Source organism: Eublepharis macularius, chromosome 5 (assembly GCF_028583425.1).
Source record: "Eublepharis macularius isolate TG4126 chromosome 5, MPM_Emac_v1.0, whole genome shotgun sequence".
Taxonomy (NCBI): Eukaryota; Metazoa; Chordata; class Lepidosauria; order Squamata; family Eublepharidae; genus Eublepharis; species Eublepharis macularius.
The window spans coordinates 125,124,448-125,151,770 of record NC_072794.1 but is presented as its reverse complement, the minus strand read 5'-3'; the positions used below and the strand labels follow the sequence as shown (position 1 = coordinate 125,151,770).

The 27,323-nt window shown below is 41.3% G+C and overlaps 1 protein-coding gene across 5 annotated transcripts in view; it reads right to left on the bottom strand.

The window, feature by feature from the left end:
- The window catches only part of MAGI3 (membrane associated guanylate kinase, WW and PDZ domain containing 3), a 381,198-nt gene that overhangs the window by 158,410 nt on the left and 195,465 nt on the right, over positions 1 to 27,323 (bottom strand). For all 5 annotated transcript variants that reach the window (XM_054979846.1, XM_054979847.1, XM_054979849.1 and 2 more), the window contains 2 exons: positions 3,962 to 4,056; positions 3,131 to 3,319 (listed from right to left, as the gene is read on the bottom strand). In XM_054979846.1, coding sequence (XP_054835821.1) covers positions 3,131 to 3,319; positions 3,962 to 4,056 — 284 coding nt within the window. The remainder of the gene's footprint in view (positions 1 to 3,130; positions 3,320 to 3,961; positions 4,057 to 27,323) is intronic.

Below are 27,323 nucleotides of genomic sequence, written 5' to 3'. Positions count from 1 at the left end.
GTTCTTGCCCATAAGTGGGGGGAGGGTTATCAATCTCCCTCTGTGCCATTGGAGCCTGAGATGCCAGGCAGATGGCTGTCCAATCAGGAGCAAGGATGACCCAGAAGGGCAGCTGGTACCAGTGATGCATGCATATGCATGTCAAGGGGAAATCACCCAACCCCAGGGGACCCTCAAAGGAGGGTGGACATTGTGGAGTTCTTCTCTTCACCAGTGACTGTGGGGATCTGGACAGGTGGCTGCCTGCCATTCCTCAATTCTGACTGGGACTGTTAACCCAGAGAGTACCAAAGGAAAGGAAAAAGTGGCAGGGGGGGCACATGGCTCCCCCTGGATCAGTGCTTCCATGTGGAATACCAGTTTGGGAATATTGGAATAGGTGTATGGTGGTGTGAGCACACATCAGCTCTCCTGCAATATTTGCCTTAATAGTTACAATTGGACCAACTCAGGTAGCTGGTCCAGAGCTGGATGAGCCTCCCACTCCTGGTCGCCCCACCCACCACCTCTGGATGATCCTTTCAGTCAGGGTGAGCGGCCCTTTCACCTCGGCATGAGGAAACCAGCCAGCAGCTGTGAGAGGATATGGGGCAGTTATGGCAACTGCCAGAGAGAGATCCCTGCGAGCAACTCCCTGGTAGGTCACACCCTAGATCGGTTTTCACCAGGACATCCCTCATCTGCACAGAGAGATCCTGTTGGGTGGCTCAGAGCCCTCAGCAGTGCCGTGGAGGAAGGCCCATGACCTACGCAATTAGTGATGGGGGATGCCCCCATGGCACCGGGCTGCCCACTGGATGACTTCCTCCTGGCCAGGCACCTTGATGGTGCTGTGACTGCAGGGGCATGTGGTGCCTGGCTGTCTGTTCTCTGGTGGGAGGGTGGGGGTATTGATGGACAGTGAGGATTGTGGCCCATATACTGTCTGTGCCTTTGATTGTCACTCACAACCTGTCATGGGGTGACGCAGTCCTGAGGGATGCTGGCAGGGTTCTCAGGGGAAGGTGGGGTGTGCGCTTCCTGCTGCAGCCTCATCACACCTGGTGGCCTCGGCCACTGGATTGCTCTCCCGCAAAGGTCCTTAGGGAGCAGATGAGTGGTTCTGCAGGTACGCAGGTGCTAGTGGCACAGCAAGCCTCAGGATTGTGCTGATAGTTTGTAAACAATGATAGGTATACTAAAACGAAGAAGCCATAAATATTCTCTTTAAATGATTTCAGCTAACAAAAATAAGCCATTTTCAAGTATCACAAACATGACAGTCAAAACCTACTTTTTAGGCAAGAATATGAACATTTTAATCTATTAACCTTGATCACTCAACTAGTTAGCTGACAGTCTGTTCATATTATAGCAGGACTAGAAGCATGTTCAACAAAAAGAGTCAAAGGATGATATAGTACCCAATCATAGTGCTACAGACTGTTACTTTGGGAACCAATAAAGAAACTAAAACAACAACAATAAGAAAAGTAGCAAAGTAGCGGGTTGGGAATTGAACAGAAGGATTAAATACGCACATGAAAAAGATGTGAGTACACAGTTAATATTCAGAGTTACAAGCACAGTTAATATTCAGAGTTACAAGCACAGATTTTGAAGGGTTATCAGATACTTAGTTGTATAGTCTGTTTAACATCCATCCAGGAAACCTCACCAAACAGCATGACACTGAATTATCAGAACCGCCTACCTCTGGGTGTACATAAAAAAAAAATCAGTATTTTAAGATTCAAGTATCTGAAATACCAAACTTTTTTGGTAGTCCCAATATTCAGATCCATAAATACTGCTATAGTATTTGGATTAGGGTTTTATTCAGAATTCTGAATATATTCATCTCCATTACATTCTATGGAGGAATATTTCCAGGGGCTAAAGCAAATTATGCCAAAATTTCAGGAAACCTAGTTCTGCCTGCACACTAAATCCCCCCCTCACCAGTTTTAAGCAACTGGACCAAAGGGTCCAATTCTACAGGCCCCTGAATAAGGTGCCCCCAGCCACTCTCCACTGTGTCCTATGGGGAGGTAGAATCCAAGGTTTTCTCCAAGACACAGGAAGCCTTAGCCAAACACTAACAGTATCCACTGACAAAAAACCTCCCAATGCAAACGGAATCAATGAAGTCCAAGAGAACCAATGACAAACCAGAGAATCCCAGCAAGAGACATTTTTGAAATAGTTACAAGCCCAACAGAACCAGTGTCGCTCATAAGTAGCAAGGAGAACTCAGGGTGAATGCAAGCCCAACAGAACTAATGTCAAACCACAGAGTCCCAGCACCCAACCTGGCAAGCCAAAAGTACCAAGTCAGCCAGCCAGACCTGGTAATAGCATATGGCAAGCAAGCAACACTGATACACACACACATAGTAACACTGTCTCCCTTCCCGGTCCTCCCATTGTCTGGAAAACCTGCAAAAAGGGGGAAAACAAGCCGTTGCAACCTTTAAAATGCAATTCCTAAACAGTACTCAATATATCTGAATTATTCAGGAATGAAAGTACTGGTTTATCTGACTGTACCTTACTAAACCAGATATATCCAGATATACCTGAATAATACCAAAAAGGTATTTTTCAGGTATATTTTTAAACCAGATATACCAAATCACACATCCCTACCACCTTGTCTTTTGCTTCTTTTTCATGTCTTGAGCTCAGCTGTTGATTATTGCATAGTGCAGTTTCCATAGTTGGATATGTAGCAATTTAAGGAATTATTTAGAATGTTTGTATTTAGATGTGCCAAGTGCCCACTTCAGGCAGAAGGCAATCTCCTGGTGAAGGGCCCTCCCGCTTGACCTCACCTCTTGGGCCAGCAGGAGAAGGGAGGGAATGACATTGGATTGCATGCTGATGTCACATCTGGGCAAAAACACAGATGTGACATCAGACAATGCTTTAGACAGCTATAGAAACCCTTGTGTGTTTGGTTGAACTGCTGACAGCACATCTGGTTTTTGCTCTGATGTGACATTGGAATGTAGTCTAATGTCATTTCTGCCTCTTGCCCTGTCCTTGAAGTTCCCAAGGATGCTAAGCCACTGCCTGGCATCCCCTTCTGTACTGCTCACTTCTTCAGACTCAAAAGTAATTTTTTTTTTGAAGGAGCGCGTGTACTCACCTGGTGCAATTTTTCCATCCTGTGCAGCAGGTCCATCTTTCAGCACATTCTTTACTTGGAGAAACTCATCTGGCCTGTCTCCACCAATTATTGTGAAGCCAAATCCCATAGTACTTTTTTTCAGTGACGTTCGTATGAGCGCTCCTATTAACTGGGATGGGTCTCGAGTAAAGAGAGATTTCACTGGTTCTGCACACAAGCAAAAAGTCTTCCATTACATCCAGAAATCGGGACCCCAGGTACAGAGCTACTTTACTGCTTTGCTTGCTGTCCTGAGTTCAGTGAGATGTGGCAGGATATTTTATCTATTTAGATATTTATACCCCATTTTTATCCACAAGGGGAACCCAAAGAGGCTTATGGTGTTATTCTTCCCCTCCTCCATTTTATCCTTATAACAAGCACCCTGTGAGGTACATTAGGCTGACAGAGTGTGACTGGTCCAAAGTTACCCCGCGATCTTTGATGCCAGAATGGGAATTCAAACCTGTGTCTTCCTGATCCTAGCTCTATACTCTATTAACTACATCAATATTAAATAAGCAACTCTTGTTCATTCCATGCATTAGTGATGAAGTAAATTTATGCTAATGATTACAGTAACTCAAATTAATAATTAAACTATAAAAATAAAAGTAGTTCACTATCAGATTATATAGTTAATACCCAAAGATATGGAATTCTCTCTCTAAATTTATTTACACATTTTAAAATCTTATATTATGTTTACAGTTTGCAAAAAGACAGCATAGCAAGGACATAAGACTATAACAAACACATAGTTCTTGATAAGTATCTAACAGCAATGGAATAAGACATCAAAAGTAATACCTGCATTTGGAGGGCCTCCATCAGTTTGTCCAAGCTGTTTTTTCCGTTTGGCTTCCAAAACTGGATTTTCAAACTGGGTTTTCTGATTAATGTGACTGTAAAATATGCAAAATGTTTATTAAAATGTAATTATGAAATACATTTTACACAGAAAATAGCTTTACACAACTGGCCTGCAACAAGTATTTTTTTAAAAAATCTTAGATCAGCAATGATATATCAACATGAACTGAATTTAGCATCTCTCTTGTTAGAAGCCACCTGAATATTTTTTTAAAAAAAATTATTTTATTGAACAGAAAATAACATTGAATTGTAGATTGAATATCAAAAGCAGAATATATAACAGAAAGTGACATTATACAGTAAACATAATATTGATAACAGCATATATAACAAAATATTAAAACTACATAATAATATAACAGAAAATAACATTAGAGAATAGCTATATAAAAGAATATTAAAACAACATATTTCTCCTCTCCATCCCCCCACTTATTTATGTTAAAATACATTATACGACATTTTATATTCGGCATTAAAAAAAAAACCCTTTTCTTATCTTTAGTCACATAATCAAAAAAAGTTTCAATTTTTCCTGAAATTGGCCTATTACGCAAATAAGAAGTTAATTTAGCCATTGATGCATAAACATAAAATGTATTCATCCATTCAGTCATGTCTGGACAAAGTTCAGCCTTCCATTTTGTTGCATATACTACTCTCACCGCTGTCACCATATATTTAAGAAGTTCACTGTGTTCTTTTGTAATATTATTTGGCAAAATATTTAGTAACATGTATTGTCGAAGGCTTTCATGGCCGGAGAACGATGGTTGTTGTGGGTTTTCCGGGCTGTATTGCCGTGGTCTTGGCATTGTAGTTCCTGACGTTTCGCCAGCAGCTGTAGCTGGCATCTTCAGAGGTGTAGCACCGAAAGACAGGGATCTCTCAGTGTCACAGTGTGGAAAAGATCTTTTCCACACTGTGACACTGAGAGATCTCTGTCTTTCGGTGCTACACCTCTGAAGATGCCAGCCACAGCTGCCGGCGAAACGTCAGGAACTACAATGCCAAGACCACGGCAATACAGCCCGGAAAACCCACAACAACCATATTTAGTAACATATTTTTTGCCAATTTATACAGATGAAAAGATTTTGAAAAAGTGGCAAAAAGAATAAATGGCTTTGCATGGAATGGGAAGAAACCAAGGATAAGCTTTAAAATATTACAAGATAAAAAAAGCTGAAGTGGGATGGCAGTACCAAATACTAAATTGTACTGCCAAGCAGCAGCATTAGTTTGGATAATGGATTGGATTATAAATCTGAACAGGAGGCATATAATATTGGAGACAATTGATACCAAGGTAGGAGTTCATAATTATTTACAGATTAAGAAATCACTAAAAACTATTCAAAGAAGATGGCACTCATATTTTGAGAGATGGGCTATTAACAATATGGTTTCAATGCAGAAACAGACTAACCATGCAATTCTAAGCAGAGTTACTCCAGTCTAAGCCAACTTTCCTCAATGGGCTTAGACTGAAGTAACTCTTCTTAGGATTGCACTGTAAGTCTGCCAACACCACTAACATCACCAATAGATACCTACTATGATATTAATACAAGAAATAGAACTGATCATGTAAATTATGAATATATGATGGACAAGCATGGACAAATAAAGACATGGCAAGAAATTCAAGCTCAAGGGAAAAACATTCCACGGTTGATGTACTATCAAATGGTGTCCAAATTCAAAGAGCAACTATTCAAAGAAGGTGGTTGACTAAGAGAAAAAAACAGTGTTTAAACAACTAGTCAGTGGAGATCTAAAACACCTGTTAGGAAAAGTATGTAAAATCTTACTGTGATTCGAAACAGAATCAGAACATCACTCTCTGACTTAGCCAGTCCGCCTCACAGTTGTCCTCTGTATAAACATACAGTGACCTGTGAGAATATTCTGAGATTCCACCACACCGTGTCTGATGGCTCCATATTCCAAAAGGTTTACCCTGTTGATCATTTGTCCTTCAGACCTATGCCATTCTTCCTTGGGTGTGGGATCCCCACCCCCAAAGACATGTCCATGGTCATCACTGTTCTCTCTGTTTCCTTGAGTCGAACACCATTGTGGGACTGAATGAGGTACAGCCACTGGTTGTTTTCCAGTTTGAGGATCTCCGGCATTTCAACTATCTTGGACCTCTTGTGATCTAACGCCCCAAGGTATGGCAACAGGCATTTCTGAAGTGCACAGATCAAGATGTCGTTTGGATATGGGAAAGGAGCCACTCTCCGTGGCCTAGCCATGCTACCAGTGATACTAGGATTCTCCTGAACTCCATAGGTGGTGTTTTCAGCTCAAAAGAAAGGGCCCAATGTTGGAAGTGCCTCTGAGAGATCAATGGAAGCCAGACAATCTCCCTTCTGAATGGCAGTCATGACAAATTTTAGCCTTTCCATTCTGACCTTCTTGTTCTTAGGCGTCTATTTTATTTGACCAAATTCCTTTGGATCTAGGGGGAAAGGGACCAGGTGGCACAGAATTGAATTCCACTGATCACAATATTCAACACCCACCTGTTTCTTATTATTAGCTTACAAGGGTTTGCCAAACATTGTAAGCATCCCCCAAACACCATTGCGCCTGCTGCCTTGGTGTAGACACATTGAGTTCCCTTCTTTGGCCCTTTAGTATTCTGATTGGATTTGTTGAGGGAGAAGGTACTACCCCCTCCTCTTGATGTTTGTTCTGCTTTCCTTTATTTAGAGTTTCTCCAGACAGGTTGATATCTTTGAAAGGAACCACGGTTACTTTGGCTTTGGGGCAAATGGTCCATGTACCAATTTCTAAACTAAGTGTTGTGCCTGATTGCCTGAAAACCATGGTCCTTGTTGACCACAGCAAAGTATATTGTCGGGGCTATTTTCTTAGTTTTGCTCTTTGGCAGGAGTTTTCTGCTCACTGCAGCCAGGTCTGAGACCCGAGAGAATGTGACTCTAGGAAGGAGTGGAGCTGTCACCAATGCTCTGAAGGAAGTAGCGGAAACTTCCAATTTTTTGTGCATAGCCAGTTCAAACCAATTGATGCTGGAATCCTAGGTAGTCCGTCCTTGTCAACGGGCAGCACAGGATTAAATAGCAGGCTGGTTACCAGATCATCCACCAATGGCAGCTTGATCCTCTCGGTAACCCCTAGAACTAATGTATAAGACTGGGAGGGGGGGGGAAGAGTAATTAGTTTTGCCAAAGTTTCCCTCTTAGACTTCTACAACTATGAGAGACTACTGGAAGGGAATCCCTGATGGGGTTATTCCTGATTCTAGGGAGGATTCTCTCCAACCCCTTAACTTAAGGGAGAAGACTCCAGGATCCTCATCACCTTAGGGAGCTTTATAGGATATGGCTCCCGAGGAAGACCTGATATGGAATTTTCCCTTCTTTTAACAGCTCCCCTTTCTTCTTGGCTGAGGGAGAAAACTGATGGCTCAGGGTCCCCAGGTTGAAGACTTAACTGAGATATGTGCTCTTAATGGCAGTTTCCTCCTCTTTAATTTGGGGAGGGGGCACCCCTTTACCTAGCTGGAGTCAGATCCCCATACTGGAATGCCTCTCTTGCACATCTGAGAGTCTAGCTGCTAGACTATTTATTAGTGTGCCTTCAGGACCTCTTTGAATTCCTTATTTCCACCCTGGGCCAAGCCAGTTCATTTGTTAAATAGTAACTATGGCTGTGACTATGTAAATAGGGGGCATGTAATTTCTTTCCCTTTAGAGGTGGAAAATGTCATCCAGTCATAGTTGCCTCTGCAACACTGGTTTTTTTTTGGAAGTCTCCCATCCAATTGCTAACCAAGGCAAACCCTGTTGAGGTACTAAGATCTGATGAGATCTGGCGTGCCTACACTGTGATATCACAGTCAGGGGCTGTGATAAGGTCAGAATCATCATTATTCCCCCAGAATCGCTAGGTAATTGAGACTTTTACCCAAGGTCAGCCACCAAGTTAAATTATGGGACTTGAACCAGCAGGGTAATGATTCACGGCTCAGCACTTAACCACAACATTGCAGCAACTCATTTCAGGCTTCCTTGCCTGGTGGATGCAAACCCCAGACCTTCTCCCTTTCACTAGTCTCTTGAGACACCTGGGAGTAGGCCAAGGCCTGGGAGTTGGGCAAGTTTAGGCCACAGGCTTACACTCTCTGAGGCCTGAAAGGAGGCTAGGCCTGCCTTTGCTGACCTACCTCCAGTAGAAAATTTTCTAGGCATTCTTGCCTAATGGGTCCAGGCTCTTGGGCTTTTTCTTTCACTGGCCTATTGAGAGGCCTAGAAGAGGCTAAGCCCTGGGAGCTTGGAAAGTCTAGGCTGCAGGCTTGTACTTTTAGAGGCCTGGGAGATGGCTAGACCTGCCTTTCCTGACATTCTACCATCCAGGCCCCTGGGCATTTCTCTTTCACTGGCCTGTTGAGAGGCCCAGAAGGGGCTGAGGCCTGGGAGTTTGAAAAATCTAGGCCGCAGGCATATGCTCTTTGAGGCCTGGGAGGTAGCTAGGCCTGCCTTTGCTGAATTCTGCCATTCAGGCCCCTGGGCATTTCTCTTTCACTGGCCTGTTGAGAGGCCTAGAATGGGCTGAGGCCTGGGAGTTTGGAAAGTTTAGGCTGCAGGCTTACGCTCTTTGAGGCCTGTGAGGTGGCTAGGCCTGCCTTTGCTGACATTCTGCCACCAGAAATTTTCCCGCCTAAAGGAGAAATGAAAGTGAAAACACACCTCACAAGTACCAGCTGAAAGGAAAGAGAAATAAAGGAGGGCTCCCTTTTATTTAGGGTGAGCTGGCTCTGAGGCTTCTGCTACTCTTTTCTCCTCCCTCCTTCCTTTTGCTGCCGCCGTTTCCTGCAGGATCAGTCTTACCACGGTTCAGTTGGGGCTGCTGGGGTTGGAGCAGGTCCTCTGCTGCTCCTTCCAAGCCTGAGGGAGTTCCCGATAATATCAGTCTCTACAACAGGCTACTGCGGACTCAAACACCGCACCCTCTGGCTGTCTGGGGGGGGGGTTCCTCCCAACCCGAAGGTGGGGAACCTCAGTGGAATTTTGAGGTTGTGTCCGTGGAACCTAGGAGCAACCTAGGGCTGTCAGCTCTAATGCTCGCCATCACTCCGAGCAAAATGGGGGTGCGGTACGCAGTAGGGCCTTTCCTTTCCCCTGCAAGCTCCACACTGCCTGTGGCCTCAGCCTCCCTGAGTACTGGGATTACAGGTGTGTGCCGCCACACCCAGCTCATCTCTGGCAGTTTCTTCTTCACCAAGATCGCTGCACTCTGCAGAGCTTTGCTGAAAACGTCCTGCTCGGATGGCAGGGCCAGAAAGACTGGTGATTCCAGGGACAAGCTCCTCCCCTCCAGGATCAAAAATAGGCTGACTGACCCTGCCTTCAGAGAGGAGGAGCTATATCCCAAAAGTAAGGACTGCCCCACTCCTAGGACCACTGGAGAAAGTACTTCTACCTGCCTGCAACTGTTTTGTCTCATCTGCTTTTCTTTCAGAAGGAAATAGTTCTAGTCAACTGAGGTAAAAAAAACCTTATGGGTAAAATAGTTGGATGACAGGAGCTGCCCGGGCAGGGGGGGTGGGGAGAACAGGGGTGTAGATAAAGGAATTCAGCTTCCATCTCTTACATATGCTGAGCTTTAACTCTCCCCCCTAAAATTCACAGGAATTTCAGAAACGTCACCATAACCTCTACCTTCTTATATCCATGTGATATTCTATTAGTTGTATCAAATATTACTTGCAACAAAAATAATCCAGAAAATATTTAAATAGCAAAAACATTGGATGAAAAAAAATAAAGCAAAAAAATGTATGGAAATATTGCAATTTCGCAGCCTGCATAAGTAGAATGCATTTTACCATTTTCTTTTATTCACTACCCATACTTTTATAAGAGGAACTGAGTGACTAAAACTTCTCTGATTTCCATATATGTCATCATCACAAAAGAGAAGTATCAATAACATGCAACACATTGAAGGGTCTTGTAGCAACTCCTCATTCTTGATGCTTGATAGATTGCTCCATATAGTATCTTTCTCACCTGTTCAAATCTACAAATCATTTAGTAGAAGCTGAAGTGACACTGTTTAGCAGGGGTGTGCAGCAAAAAAAGATTTGATTTTCCTGCTTTGTAAATTATGAAAAAGAGTCTGAAAGAAGAAATTTCCAAAGTGGCAAGCAGCTTCGGAAATTGCTTCTTGGCCCCACTTCGAAAAGCTTCAAAAAGATTTGGAGCACTTCAAAGCTTCCCCGTCCCACAGCTTCCTCTGAAGCTGATGGGGGGGGGATTCCTTGTCTCCCCTGCATCAGGTCAGTGAGTGGGGCAGCCAGTTTAAACTACCCCCTCCCACCGCTGCCTCCTCCTCTTCACCCAATGCCAGGGAAATGGGGAGTCTCTCCATCTTCCTGGCATTGGGTCAGTGGCACTGCCTTCACCCACTGCTGACGGGGCCAGGGAACTCTCTGTCCCTGTCTGCAGTGGGTGAACGGAGCACCCAGTGGGGAGGTGCAGGCTTAAGCCTACATCCCCACCACTGCCTGGAACTCCCTGTCCCCGTCAGCAGCAGGTGAACAGAGAGCCCAACGGGGAGGTGCAGGTTTAAGCCTACAGTGGCGGCACCGGGCTATTGCACCCGATGCGAGAGGGGCGGGTAGAATCTCCCCATTCCTCTCACATCAGGATAGCGGCAGCACTGCCAGGCTGCAGCACCCGGTGCAAGAGGGGCGGGGAGAATCTCATCCCTCTTGCACCGGGAAAGCAGGTGCCACTGGGCTGCTGCACCCAGTGCCAGAGGGGTGGGGAGAATATCCCCGTCCCTCTCTCATCAGGAGAGCAGGCGCCGCAGGGCTGCTGCACCTGGTATGAGAGGGGCGGGGAGAATCTCGTCCCTCTTGCACCAGGTGCGGTAAGCCCAGTGGCTCAAGCTCCAGCGCAGTGCTGCCCCCGATCATCAGCTGATTCAGTGCTTTAAATGCCTCTTTCCATGCCCCTGCACAGTAGCAGCACGGAAAGGGGCATTTTAAGCCATGCAGCCCGCACTCGCCGCTCATCGGGGAAACCCCCGACAAGCAGCTGATTCAGGGGTTTAAATGCCCCTTTCCGTGCCTCTGCACAGTGGCATGGAAATGGGCATTTAAACTCCTTGACCCGAAGCTTCCAAAAGCTATAGAAATAGCTTCAGGAATCTCTGATTCTGGGTTTCTGAAGCGGACTCATCATGCTGGGGCCGTTTCAGAAATCCCAAATCTTTGCGAATCAGGTCCAATCCAGGTATTTTTCCCGAATCGGAAACCTGAATAGCACATCCCTACTGTTTAGTCATGAATACACAGTGTCAGGGTGGATTTAATTTAAATCAAATGATTTAAATCATGATTTAAATCACTAGTCAGTAAGACTAGATTGAAATCATGGTTTTCTACATGAAGACTCATTCTTTTCTACATAAAGACTCCTAACACTTAGCTTCTTCTGCAGATCTATTCTACTCCCAACAATCTTCTATTCATTGAATTTTTTTGAAACTTAGCACTTAAGAGATTCTGTGTACAAAGGGGTAGATTCTGTGTACAAAGATTTGCAAAGAAATAATGGGATTAAGGGCTTTTTCTCAACTGTGTATGTTTATTTTATAACCTTTTTGCTGTGAAGAAGAGACGTGATCTCTGCAGACACAAATTCAGTTTTGAGAACTTTGAAACCAACCATCTGTGGTAATATCTTGTAAATAGAAAAACTGCCCAATAATCTTACAGAAACTTCTGGAAGAGCATGACATCGCGAATGCGTTAATGGAATTCGTTTACCAAAAAATTTAAACATTGCATGAATATACAGTCTCATGCTACATAATTAAAAACTAATCCTTATTTCATGATGATAGCCTTTGGACTATAATCTATCTTAAATAGAAAACTATCTTTAGAGAGATTTTTCCTCAAAAACATTTTATTAAATCAAAAAACATTTATTTAAACCAAAAAATCCATTTTTTTTTATTTTTATACACCCTGCACAGTGTGTATAATCATTAAACTGATTCTGGAAGATCACTTCTGAGAAGTATTGTCGAAGGCTTTCACGGCCGGAGAACGATGGTTGTTGGGGGTTTTCCGGGCTGTATTGCCGTGGTCTTGGCATTGTAGTTCCTGACGTTTCGCCAGCAGCTGTGGCTGGCATCTTCAGAGGTGTAGCACCAAAAGACAGAGATCTCTCAGTGTCGAGACACTGAGAGATCTCTGTCTTTTGGTGCTACACCTCTGAAGATGCCAGCCACAGCTGCTGGCGAAACGTCAGGAACTACAATGCCAAGACCACGGCAATACAGCCCGGAAAACCCCCAACAACCATCACTTCTGAGAAGTTCACATATTCTCTCTCATTATGTTAAAGAACAATAAATTCTCAATGGAAACCGGAGAGGTAATGAATATACATCCCATTATGATTAGTGAGGTCTTATTCTGACTACTGACTCAAAAAATTATTAGGTGAGCTTCTAAGCAATGATGCCATGGAAGGGGAATAAAACTAATGTGACAATCATTTAAAGGAGAATTTATAAATTACAGCAATTTATCATTTTGTATTCCAAAAGCACAAGATTATTAGCTGAAGCTAGGCATAAAATTAATACGTGCTTCAGTGAATTATACAAGATTTAAATACATCTCAAACAGCACTACAATATAACTTCAAATGAGTTACAGAAGTGAACTTCCCCATTATACCACACAATTTTGGAAGTGCTTCATATGTTTCTCAAACCCAGATTCTTCAACAGTTATAAAAATACATGTATGTGGCCATAAGAGCAACACTTTTGGCACAAGATGGACCAGTCCAGGATGATGTTGTTGCTAAATACAATAAATAACTGGTACATTCAATAAATACTACAGGGTAAAAAATGACAGAAATTAAAAATGAGCAGAAACCTGATACAGAGATGGGGAAAGTGCTGAATCAAAGCATAATAAACATTAACATGACATAATAAACAATGCAGAACTATCCAGTAGGAGCATACTTGCAACAACAAGTACACAGTAATGTACTACAGCACACAGTAGTACACTTTAGGGTTGTGTATAACAGAAAAAATGAGCTAAAATTACACACAGGACTCACTGATTCGACTCATTAAAGGAGCTTCAAGAAAGCTAAACCAATTCCAGGAAACTAAATGCAGGCAGGCAGCTTGCTTTTCTGAACAATCAGATCCCAAGGGGAGAGAGACCTTACATTATTAACTAACTCTGTTGGCAGGAAGAGAGATGAGACCAATGCATGCGAATTTATCTCCCCACTCCCCACCCCATAGCTACCCAGGAAATAGCATTCTCTGCCTCCCTGATAATTCGGTGATTGCAAGGGGAGACCCCTCCCCTCGTATAAACTGGAAACATTTATAAGGGAGACTTCAATCAACCAGGCCCTCGTAAGAAGAGACCACTCTCCTCCTATCAGTTTTGGAAACATTTGGAAGGGAGATTTCAATCATAGGCTGCAATTCAAAAGACACTTCTCTGGGAGTAAGCAGTGCACTACTGAACATGGGACTTACACCTGAGTAGACCATTTTAGGATTGTTTTTATAATTTTTCATGGCTCTCTCTTTTTCTGAGTCAAATGCCAAACATGTATCTACTCCCCATTTCCAAAAAATAACCCTGCCTGCCCTCAGAGTTTGGAAAGTGGCGGTGGTGGTGGTGGTGAGGGGGGTAAATTCAGCCAATCATCCTGCCTGCTAGTTCCTAGGTGATGGAGAAGACTGGCATCGAGAACATCCAGTTTTGCAACGGAACACTGAACATCAAAAGGAAGAATGTGGATTTGCTCCCAACACACAATAGCAAAATGCAAAGAGTTACTGGCATTTTAGAAAAAGAAGAAAGTGAACATGAAACAGTCTTGTATTTAATGTTGCTGGATTTATGAAATGTGGCATAACTTTATACTAATCAGAAAAGTACCCAAATCCAGACCTGATAGAAGGGACACAGGTATTCTAAATTCCACGATCTGTTGATAAAATACAATGATTGATTGGTGGCATTAATTGCATAAAACAGAATGTGATGATACCTACTATTCACCTTACTTCCAGACACATACAAGAATTGATTACATACTCTGCTCAGATTCACTATTACAAAAAACCATTGACATAGAAATAGGCCCCTTTATGTGGACCGACCATGTTTATGTTGAAAGTACTATTAAAAAATCAGACCTAACACCTAAACAATTCAACTGAAAAATGAGTAAGTCCATCTTACTGAAAAAACATCTTGCAGAAACTTTAAAACAGGAGATTAAAAATGATTTCCAAAACAATGATACAGGTGACACTGAACCCTCAATGATATGGGATATCTTCAAGGCTGTAATGAGAGGCAAGTTGTTATCTTTTAGCAATGTATCTAAAAAGGGTAAAACAACAACAAAAATTCAGAGCTCATTCACAAAATTAGCTGCCTAGAAAAGAAGCATAAGGAAACTGCGAGTAAAAAAAAAATACATATACGTTTATTGGCTGAAGGTAAAGTTTTAGAATCATTGGAGACTTTTTATTTTTATTATTTTTATTTATTTATGTCATTTAGAGTCCGCCTTTCTCACTAAGACTGAAGACAGATTACATGGTATGAAATTAGTACAATCAGTATGAAGTACATTTTAATACAACATCAAGGATATTTCCATAAACAATGCCATAGAGTAAACAGACACAATATTATGAATATTATGACAGGCCCTATCTTGGCAATTTTGGGCCTGAAAGGGCCAAAAAGGGCCCAAAATGACCAGGATCAGGCCGCTGCTGGGCGAGAAAGTCCATCCACTGGCTACCCATCACTTACCGTGCTCAGTTCAAAGTATTAGTTATTACATACAAATTTCTTCACAGTTTTAGTCCGGCATACCTACGGGACTGCCTCCCTCTCTATGTTCCTCCATGGCAGCTTCGCTCATCTGGACAGGGTCTCCTGCAGGTACCAGGCCGCACACAGGTGAAATCAGCAGCAGCCCATACACAGGCTTTCTCTGTGGTGGCCCCTATCCTGTGGAATGACCTGTCTGAGGAAATCAGAAGAGCCCCCACTCTCCTGGCTTTCCATAAACGATGCAAAACTGAACTATTCAAAAAGGCTTTTTACTCAAATGGGAGGGCTATATTGTAGGGGTGGGGTCTCAGATGCTTCACTAACAAGTTGGGAATCATAGACTTCATCACCATTTTGCCTCATATATTATCTGCTGCTTTAAATATGTACTCCTATGTACAACCATCACTCCATGCTGTCTAATATTAGTCCTAGAATTGATTATGTTTTGCGTCAGTATCTCTACGTCTTGGATCCTTGCTAATGCTATGTCTTTAAACTTGTATATGTTTACCTTATGGTATTGTATTGAAATGTACTTACTTGATACTGATTGTATTAACCTTATACTGTGTAATCTGCCTTGAGTCTCAGTGAGAAAGGCGGACTATAAATGATGTAAATAAAATAAATAAAAAATAAAATTTCCTAGAAGTAACGTTGTCATACAGTCCCGGGAGTACACGCATGTATTGAGAGGCACACCACCTCCTCCCGGGAGTTGCCCCAGGTGTTGCCCCCTATCTCTCCCCCCCCCTCAAAGCCCTGAGTGAGTCTATATGCAGACAATCTTGTGATTTTTCTCACTAATATAGATCAGGTTCTGGTCAAACTTCAAAATACATTCGAGGAAATTTTTAGCATCTCAGGCTTGAAAGTCAACTTTAAAAAATCTAATATAATCCCAATGTATACACCCCCTCCGATGCGAGATCGGATAAGGAGACAGGGTCTGTTTGCATCCAAAGACACACAATGGCACTGTTTGGAGGTTCATATCCCTCCTAATTTGAAAGACCTGGTGTCTTGTAATTTCAAACGAATCCACATACTAAGTCTCACATGAAAAAACAGAATGCCATGCACCTGTCATGGATAGATAGGATCAATCTTAAGACCTTTGTGCTAGTTCAACTGGGCCAAATTTGGAAACATATCAAAGACTTTTCCAAGAATTCTGGCTCCCAGTAGTGGATTATCTTTCTGAACAAAAAGTGGTTCCAGCAAATCCATACTTTCAAGATCTGATGTTCTTTTGACGTATGGGAATTCCCTAAATGCCTGTCCAATGTTTATTTAGCAACGACGAGTCTGAAGGGATTTAGTAGGTTGTACAGGTCGCCTATTTTGTCATTGTCTGCTTTTGTATCGAGCAGATATTAACGTTGACACCACATTGTACAATTTTTATTAATAATTTTTTTTGAAAAAAAAATCTTCGTTTGTTTCCTGATATGATTCAAAGTGATCAAAGGGCTCAGTAACCTAAGATCAGGATATCTGTAGGAGTAGAAAGAAAGAAAGAAAGAAAGAAAGAAAGAAAGAAAGAAAGAAAGAAAGAAAGAAAGAAAGAAAGAAAGAAAGAAAGAAAGAAAGAAAGAAAGAAAGAAAGAACCTAACACCATTTATTGGAACTGTGGGAAAAAGATTAGATTTGAAGCATACATGGAATATGGTCTAGAAAAAAGGGGGAAATGACATTAAAAATTTCCTCTGAATTCTATGTAAAGATAAAGTTTAAAAGTCCTCCATTAACAGGTTGATTCGACAGTGCCTGTTTTCTTTCTTTTCCTTTTATTTTTTCTCTTTTTTAACTCTCATCTTTTTTTCTTCTATCACATATTTTTCTTTTTCTATTTCCTTATATAACTTTGAATGTTATATCTATGACCTTTTTTAAAAAAAAATTATTGGATGGTTAACATAACATACTTAATGTTATTACATCTTACTAACTAATTATCCCCTATATATATAGTATATGCTCCCCACCCCCTCCCCTCCCCCTTTCCTCTATTGACTTCCAATAGCACTTCAACCCCTTGTTTCTTGTTACAAATACTATCTCTTAGTTGTCATTTAGACTATAATTGTCCTTTAACATCCCATCTTTTTTCTAAGTATTTTTTCAATTTCCCCTAGTCCTCAAAAAATTCCTTTGGATCTTGCTCTCTGAGTTTCCTTGTTAATTTGTCCATTTCCGCCATATATAACACTTTTTGTATCCATTTTCAGTTTTCGGTATTTCTTCTTTCTTCCAATATTGTGCATACAAAGTTCTTGCCTCCGTTATCATATAGTACAGTATTACTCTATCCCTTCTATCAATGTCCTATAAATGCAAGGATAACAATAACATTTCTGGATTCTTAACTACATTATTTTGGAGTATTAAAGACATTTCAATACATATTTTAGAACAGAAGTCTCTAGCCTTATCACAAGTCCACCACATATGAAATAGAGAACCTTCATGCTCTTTACATTTCTAGCACTTGTTGGATAGCTGCTTATTAGCAATGGCTAACTTTTTCAGTGTTAAATACCATCTATATATCATTTTATAGCCATTCTCTTTGATACTGGTACAAGTTGAAATTTTTAGAGTATTTTTCCACAACTGTTCCCATGCATCCATCATAATCTCATTATTACAATTTATTGCCCATTTTACCATTTGAACCTTAATCGTCTCATCTTCAGTATACCATTTTAACAATAATTTATACATTTTAGAAATTATTTTATTATTATCCCCCAATAAAAGTTCTTCTAATTCTGAATTTTTATTTCTAAAACCTGCCTTCCTTTGATCTGATTCAAATAGGTCTTTAATTTGTCGATATTGCAGCCAACCGTATTTAAATGGTAATTCTTCATTCGATTTAAGTTTCACCTCATTGTTTTCGGTTTTCTTTATAAGTAAGCCATTTATCTCCTTTATATTCCAAATTCGGGTTAATTACTTCTGCCGGAACAATCCACATTGGTTTCTCTTGCTCTATAAATTTTTTGTATTTTAACCAAGTTGACAGTAGATTTCTTCTCAAGTAGTGGTGTTGGAACATTGCGTCCATTTTATACTTATACCATAAGTATGCATGCCATCCAAAAAGTTTGCTATAGCTTTCCAAATTTAACAACTTATAATTGGATAAGGACACCCATTCTTTTACCCATACCAAACATATTGCTTCGTGGTACAGTCAAAAATTAAGTAATTGCATGCCACCTCTTTCTCTTGCATCACAAAGCACTTTCATTTTGACTCTAGGTTTCCTTCCTGCCCACACGAATTCTGATATTTTCCTCTGCCATTTTTCAAACTGTTTTTTGTCCTTAACAATTGGATTTGTTTGCATCAAAAACATAACTCTAGGCAGCACATTCATTTTGATTGTAGCAATCCGACCTATGATAAATTCAATTTGTTCCATTTTATCATATCTTTTTCAATTTGAGTCCAGAGCTTTTCATAGTTGTTTTTAAACAATCAATATTTTTTACTGTCAGCTCTATTCCCAAATACTTTGTTTTTTGTACCACTTCGCAATCTGTTACTTCCATCAGTTCTTGTTGCTTCTTCTTCGTCATATTTTTCGTTATTATTTTCGACTTCTTTTTATTTATATAAAAGCCTGCTAAATCTCCAAACTTGTTGATCTTACCTAACAATCTTGGCAGAATTTGTACTGGGTCTTCAACTATAAACATCACATCATCTGCAAATGCTCTTAGCTTGTATGAAGACCCCTTTAATTTAATCCCTTTTATATTCTCATCTTCTCTAATCTGCCTCAATAGTATTTCTAAGACCATTACAAATAACAGCGGCGACCGTGGACAACCTTGTCTTGTTCCTTTCCTTATTTCAAATTTCTCCGTCAGGTCACCATTAACACAGATTGCTGCTCTTTGGTTCATATAGATTGTTTTTGCAGCTTCTATAAACTCTTTACCTAAATCCATCTTTTCCATCGATGCAAACATAAAATCCCAATGCAAGTTGTCAAAGGCTTTCTCTGCATCCGCAACCCCTCCCCCCACTTCTTTATCTGGACGCTTGTCATAATATTCAATGGCATTTATAACCACCCTCAAATTGTCTTTTAATTGTCTGTTCAGTAAAAACCCCGCCTGATCGTCTCCTACAAAATCCATTAACCATATTTTAAGTCTATCTGCTAGTATTCTTGCCAATATTTTATAGTCATTGTTTATTAGCGAAATTGGTCTGTAGTTTTTAACATCAGTCAGTTTCTGTGACTCTTTTGGTATCAAGGTAATATTTGCCTCATTCCACGTATCTGGAAGACCCTCTCCTTTCAGTGTATCATTCATTACAACAACTCTTAAAGCTGGAGCTAGGTCTTTCTTCATTACTTTATAAAACTTCGCTGTAATCCCATCCGGTAAAGGTGCCTTACCAGTCTTTGCCACATCTATAGCTTGTTCAATTTCTTCCTCTGTTATTGGGGCATTCAGTTTCTCTTTCATGCTAGTTGATATGGTTGGTAAATCTATTCTCTGCCAATATTGATCTATATTCTCTTGTAGTATTGCTTTCCTTTGAAATAATTTTGCATAGTATTTATAAAACACTCGTTTAATTCTATAGTGTTCTTTAATTTCGTCCCCTTCTTCAATTATTCTACTAATTATTTTCTTTTCTCTTTTTTTCTTTAATTACCAGGCTAGATACCTTCCAGGCTTATTCGCTCCTTCAAATGATTTTTGTTGCAATGTCCTCAATTTCCATTCTAATTCTTTATTTTCCATTGCTCTTACTTGCTCCTGCAATATTTTAATTTCTTGTACTATTGATTCTTCCCCTGGTTTCTTCTTTAATTCTTGCTCTTTTTTATGTAGTTTCTCTTGACTTTCTTGAGCTTTCTCCTGCTTCCTTTTTTATCTCTGTTGTTTAAAGTAATTAATATTCCCCTTATTACTGCTTTATATGTATCCCATACCACCCGGGTTGAGACTTCATTATTTTTGTTAGTTTGAAAAAAATATTTTGTTTCTTTCTGTAGGTATTCCATATTTTCTTGATTTTGCAGTAGGTCTTCATTTATTCTCCATCGTAATTTCTTCTATCCCAATGCATCTCTCCAAAGCAATAGATTGTGGTCCGAACTTACTCTTGGCATTATTTCTACTTTTTTTGTCCGTAATGCCAATTCTTTGGTTGTCCAAATCATATCAATTCTTGAAAATGATTGATGTCTCACCAAATAGTAAGTATAATCTTTGCCTTTTGGATTTTCTTTCCTCCAAATATCCTCCAGTTTTTCTTGTTCTACTAGTTCAAAAATTATTTTGGTAACTTCCCCGATTTCTGTTTTCCTCCTCTTATTTTTCTATCCAATTGCAAATCTACAACCCCATTGAAGTCTCCCATCATTACAATCTGTTCATATACATCTTGATCTAGTTTGTCTATTAATTCCCTATAGAATTGGTCTATAGTACCAAAACTGAAATGGAAACTTTCTAGATGCACACCTCTAGTTGATACAGGTCACTTTTGCTGATGTAAAAGTCACAATTTTCTAGCAAAATAATGTTAACCTTTAGAAACCTCTTGAAAAAAAGCCTCCAAGCCTCAGAACAGAGACAGACTGTTATTCAGGCTGACAGGCAGTGAAAGCCTTTTGGGGGGGGAGTCTTCCAGCTTCAAAACTGATGACTCTGTTACGCTATACCTCCAGATATCTCCTCTCAGAGATGATATAGCCAATGAGGGGAGGGCCCTTTATCTAGGCACGCAAGGGTGCCCGGGAGTGGGCAGGTACCTTTAATCAGGCTGGTGTTTTCCAACAACTTGAAGAGGCCTCTCTTGAACCATAATGATGAAGGGAAAGACAGAAACGTTTCTTTTTAAAATGTAGTTTTATTCTATACAGGAATGACTATTGATGGTTAAAAAGTTTTTAAAGAAATCATTGTCCTCAGCCTCAAGGATGAGGTGAGGGAAAAGCTGAGAACAGCAATGGAGAGCCTGTCTCTGCAGTGGCAAAAAAAGAACTGAGGGAATAGTGCCCCTCTCCTCTTGGTCATGTGATGTCTCTGGTGGGAAAGCACCAAAAGGAGGAAGGGTGCTCCTAGTCTTCTAGAAAGCTCTGGAAATCTCCATAGCTGGCCTGCACATTTACAGTCCCAATGGAGGACTGCACTGAAACCATGAATTTGAATGAACTAGTAACAGAATTGAATGATTTCAGAACCCCCAGGAAGTGAAACTGTAATGGAAACCTTTTTTGGTGCACACTCCTAGTGTTCTTATCTTTTTACCAATACATCTTTCTCAATGATTTCCTTACAGTTCAGCCCTACTACCTATGTAAGAAGGCCCTCTTGAATAAGTAAGTTTTGCACATTTTGTAGAAAACCAGAAGAGTGGGATCTTTCCTGACCACTGCAGGGAATACTCATTTATGGGTAGTTGCTGATTTTGCCCAACTGCAGGGTGGCACCTCCAGAAGGCCCTGTTCAGATGAATGAAGTTGCCATGGTAGAACACAGGGAGAGAGGCGGTCCCCGAGACATGAAGAACCAAGGCAATGGGCTTTGTATGTGATAGCCAAAAGCTTGAACTGAGCCTGATAACTCATGGGTAGCCACTGGAGTGACTGCAGAATGAGAGTAATATGCATGCTCCACCTAGCTCCAGATAATAGCTGAGCTCTAGAATATAAAGTGTATTTGTGTTCACATGTTGCTATGAATTCCCCCTGGAGATGTTGCTGTGAATCTCCACTGGAAATAAGAATAGGGTAGAAATGCTTTAAATAATTTAACAAAAATGCATACTTGATAATTAGTTATTACCTATCTATTAAGAGATCCCGAATATGCACTCTTGCTGTGTAAGTGTAAAACACACTAGAGCATATGGACTCTAGTAGTAAGACAGTTTGGTATAGTGGTTAAGAGTGGCAGGACTCTAATCTGAAGAACTGGGTTTGATTCCCCACTCCTTCACTTGGAGTCAGCTGGGTCACCTTGGGTCAGTCACAGCTCTCTCAGCCTCACCCACCTCACAGGGTGATTGTTGTGAGGATAATAATAATACTACACTTTGTAAACCGTTCTCAGTGTGGCATTAAGCTGATCTGAAGGGCAGTATATAAACCAAAAGTTATTATTATGTTATTAAAAAATAAGTACACCATGTAAGATGCAAGTTAACCTATCACACTTCATATTATTTACCATGCAGTTTTAAATTTTACAACTAAATGCAATACGGCAATCTAAAAGTGCAGGCATCTTCAATGGCATCCAGCCCTGCAAGACTATTCAGTTTTGATTTCCCAGAGGAGGGATTATCTGGGAAAAAATTATTGCAGCTGTATCTAACAGTGACAGAGAACACACACAACATGACATCCTGAAAAATGCTTAGCTTTTGTTCTTTTACCATCATTTCAGAAATTAATTGAATTGCTTTATTTATAATGCATTCAACAAATTATCAAAATCAACTCTGTAGGATTAGATCAAGGTCCATCTACCATTCTGTTTCCAGCAATGGCTAGCAAGATGACCTCAGAAGTTCATGAGTGAAAGGTGAAAATTATGCTCTTCCCTTCCATACCCAGCATCCAGTACTGAGCATACTGATGCTTATCATGGATGTTACCTGTCTTTTTTCCCAATAGTGACTGATGACCTTTTCTTCCATTATTTTTATTATCAAAATGTCTAATTCTCAACATGGCTCCACGTATGGATACGTCCATCTGGAGATTGGAGCCATAAACAGAAAAGACAGATCTTTCTACAAACCTGAGAAAAGCCTTATTTTTGCAGAAAAATCTGAAATTACTCCCCAAATAATAGAAGCAGTAAAGAAGATCTCAGTGCCATTGCAGGGGTGGTTAGGCAACCACAACAGCTTTCAAACCTTGGCACTTTCCAAGGCACTTTCCAGAGTTATTTTGGCCTCCCAGTACACCCCTGCTCTCCTTCTTCCTGCCCTGGCGGAATGACTTACTGAGGCTGGGCCAAGCAGTATTGTTCATTGAGTTCTTCTGTAATCGTTGTTCATTGAGTTCTTCTGTGTAGTCACACATCGTGACTATGCATGCGCAGGCCTGCCAACCATAGAAAATTTCTTTGTAAAAATTAATCCACTTGGTAAAATTAATCCATTTGGGATTGTAAGACTTCCTGGTTGAAGGTCTTCTAGCACTTAGCAGGACCTGTTGTATCTCCACAGAGAAATTTATGGTCTGGGACACATGCACCACACCATTAGATGCAAGGTGCTAGGGTTGTGATGAAGTAGTGTTCCTCACTGAAGAATGTCTGGTGCTAGGGAAGCGAGATGTCTGTCTGTCTGCATAGGGAGAGTAACTTTGAGAACCAAATCTGTCTGGGCCAAAAGAGGGCTGAGAACGCAATCTCATGCAATGCAGGAAGATGTAGAGTAGTTGACCTGCGCACGTGTGTTGGAATGCATCCCCAACAGAGACAGGGGGTCACTCCCTGCCACGGAGCAGAATACTGGGCCCTTGGTATTTATAGCAGTAGTGAATCGGTCTACTTGGCGAACATCCCACTGAACAAAAATGTGACTCTGATAAACATCGTTCACAGTTCATTTCTGACTGGAACTCTGAACCCTGCTCAGCACATCTGCTCTGGTGTTATCCGAGCCTACAATGTGGATAGCATGCATAGAAAAGTTGTTGGAGATTGCCCAGTTCCAGATGGCCATAGCCTCTGTACAAAGGGCTAACAAACCTTGTTTGTTGACATAAAACATTACTGTGGTGTAGTCTGTTTTAATCTGAACTTCCTTATCTTGAAGCAAAGTTGTAAACAGCAAAGTGAATGGCTTTGAGTTCCAGTACATTAATGTGCAAAGACTTTCCCCTGATAGATCATTCATCTTGTATGGCTATAGAGTCTCAGTGTGTACCCCAGCCTTATGACAAAGCATCAGTTGTTAGAGTGATTTGATGATATTTGGTACCAAAAGGAATCCGTCTGAACTAATTATCATCCCTGCCCCATCATTGTAGGGAGTCCAGTATCTGCCTTGGAATAGAGAATCTGTGGTTAGGAGAATGTAATGACACACTGAATTTCTTTACAAGTCAATTTTGTAAGGTACGCATGTTTAGTCTTGCAAATGGTACTACAGCCATGGTGGCCACCATGAGGCCTAACAACCTCTGTATCTTCCAGACAGTTTGGAAACGAGTTCTAGAAAACATTGCACTTTAAGATATATATTTAAATCCCTGAGATCCAAAATAGGGTGGAAACCACTGTCTTTCTTAGGGATCAGGAAAAATCTGGAAAAGAATTCAAATTTGGTATCAGAGTCCTGGACCTCTAGGATGACACTTTTGGCCAGGAGGAACTGAATTTCTTCCACTAATTCATTTATGGAATTATTTAGAGCAGTGACCAGTAGTGTACACTTAGGTCCTTCTAACCCATAGCCGTCTTTCACTATGGCCTAAGACCCAAGAATCAGATGCTGTTGGCTTCCATTCAGAGAGATAAAGTGTCAACCTCTCTGAGTACCAACAACCTGAGTTAGAGAGGAAAGGGTCCAGTCAGAATTGTTTGGCAGGACTGTGTGTGTCCTTGTGTTGTGGAGGAGACTGTGAGAGCTTAGGCCTGTACTGTCCACACCTCCTTGATTGCTGTGGAGGGTTGAATGGGCATTGAGGTGCTGTCTGGGTGTGCTGGAATTGACAATGCAACCTTCCATACTGCTGGTAGGGATAGTGGTGGTGTGAAAAGTACCTGGGCTTATAGATACGTTGCTCAGATGGTGTAACACACAAAAATTTGGTTGTCTGCCTATTTTTCTTCTTCTGGGAGAGAGTCTCATCAGTCCTTGAAGAAACGTGTGATGTTCCCTCAAATGGCAATTCTTCCACTTTAGTCTTGGTTTTGGGGGGAAGAACAGTGGACCTTAGCCACAAGCAATGTTGAATCAGCACCACACCTGCCATGCCTCTAGCCAAGGTGTCAACAGTGTGCCTCCCCACATTCATTTGCTGTATTGAGTGTCTTATAGCTTCTGTCTGCAGCAAGGAGACCATAGCCTTCTTGTTCTCTGGGAGATCAGAGATGTAAGAGAATAGTTTTTCCTGAAAGATACAACTGGTAGGCACCCATAATTGTTTGGCAGTTCACTATGCGCAGATTTAGGGCTGACACAGAATACTGTCGCTTGCTTATGCTCTGTAGTTTCCTACTCTCTCTGTCAGGTGGAGTAGAATGAGAACCTGGATGGTGGCATTGCTGTGCTTCCTCCGTGACCAGTAAAGAGTCTGGATGTTTCACTACAGATGGCCATGTGTTGTGCTTGACCTTATACAAGAGCTCCACCTTCTTTGATGTAGCTAGGAGATTTGCAGGTCTTTCCCAGAAATTAGTAATCACCTCTTCCAAGCCCTTAAGGGTAGGGAAGGCAATAATGGAGGGAGAATCAGCACAGAGATGACCAAGGAGCTTGTCCGTCTTCAGACTCAAAGAGGAAATGTCCAATTCCAATGCCATTGCCATCCTAGACATCTGTTTGGAGAATATCCGATGGACTTCTTCGTATGGGGACCTTGAACTCTGACACACTGTAACTAGATTTTAATTCTAAACTGTTTTAATTGTCTCATAGTATGCCTTGAACTTTTCTTTTAGTGTAACCATGTTATATGATTGGTCAAATGGCCGTAAATAAAGGAATGAATGACTCACATTATCATTGGGTGACAGATCTGAGGGTGTCTTGGATCCGAGGTCAGAGGCTGCTGCAATCAGGTCCTTTTCATCATCAGAATGGAAGATCTGTCTTCACTTACTGTGAAGCTTCCTTCACAGATCCTTCATGAGATCCTTCATGGTGATCCAATCCATGATGGACATGGTCTGTCGGAGCCGGTGAATAGGCCCAAGGAGATTCCACTCAGACTCTAGAAACTCTCAGATTGGTAATGGAGTTAGAGTCACTTGAGAGTGTTGGTCGGAGTCACTAATTGATTCATGTCTCCAGCCCTCTCCTCAGGTGGTAAGAGTGTGAGACATCCCGGAGTCATGGAGCTCAGCCTCACCTTCAGACAGTGACTGCCCTGGAGAATTTCTGTGTGGGGGAAGGGGTCCTAGGAGTAAGAAGGACCACCTCCTCTGCTTTAGACAGGGGAGATCGTCTCCAACAAGTCCTAGACTTGGAACGAGATGCACGTTTTGTCTTCTTTGGTCTTTTAGGAAGGTATTCCAAAGAATGCCTTGGATCCAAGGGAGGTCTTGGTGAACATGATTTTCTCCCAGTCGGAGCCGACCATGAACACCAACTTTGTGGAAGGCATGGATCCAGCTCTGGATGGGTGATCCTTAGCAGCAGATGACTTCACTGCCTGTTGATCTGGGGCTGACAAAAACTCCTTCACAGCAGATGCCTTGGCTACCAAAGTATCGGACCCCAAAAGTACTTTCTCCCACAGTGTGGCCTTTAAACTGAGTGCCCTCTCATTCCTGGCCTTGGGGGTGAATTGCTGGCAGAACTTGCAGGCCACTACATTATGGCCCTCACCAAGGCAGAGCAAGCAGAGATCATGTTTGTCAGTATGTGTCATTTAGTGCCTTTCTTGAAAAGCGTCCTCTGAGACACTTTTGAGGGGCAGACAGAAAAACTGACATAAAGTCAAACAAAACAGGTCAGAACCGTTCAAAGACAAACCAGCTGAATCAGAACCTCAGGAGTAGTCAAACAGAGTTAGAAAAATCAATCCGAAGCCATTAAATCAGATGAGGAAAAGAGAAAAGATGAAGGAGCTCACAAGCAAAGTTCTCCTCGCAGAGGCTAAGAGAGAACTGAGAGGAAGGGGATGCTCCTCCCGAATAGTCACATGCTCATTTAGACAGGAAAATGAGCCTGTACGTGACTGGGAGAAGTGGCCCCCTAATGGCGGTCTACAGAAGCAGCAGAAACTTTCTCCACTTGGCAGACCTGCATGTGCGCAGTTGCAATGTGAGACTGCACAGAAGAAAGACAATGAACTACCAGTTAACTTGCTATCCCACAATTTGTGTGAAGAACACTGATGCTGCAATGACTACCAGATGACAAACTTAACGATGACCAATATACTAACAAGCTATTTATCTTATTTTCTTTCATCAGCTAGATTTCTTTTCTCTCTCTGAGAAAACCTTCATAGCATTTGAAAATTTAGTACAATTCCAGATAATGATAGATCTCATTGACAACAGGCGTAATTAAACCTTTGGTTGAACACAAAATACCTTGGTTAGTAAAAATTTAAGCACCAAATACTGTCAGTATTCAGCGATGCAGATTACTATCAATCTCTACTAGTCTGGGAATTAAGCCACATAATTTCCACTGAAAGCATTTTTATGCTACTTTGTACTCTT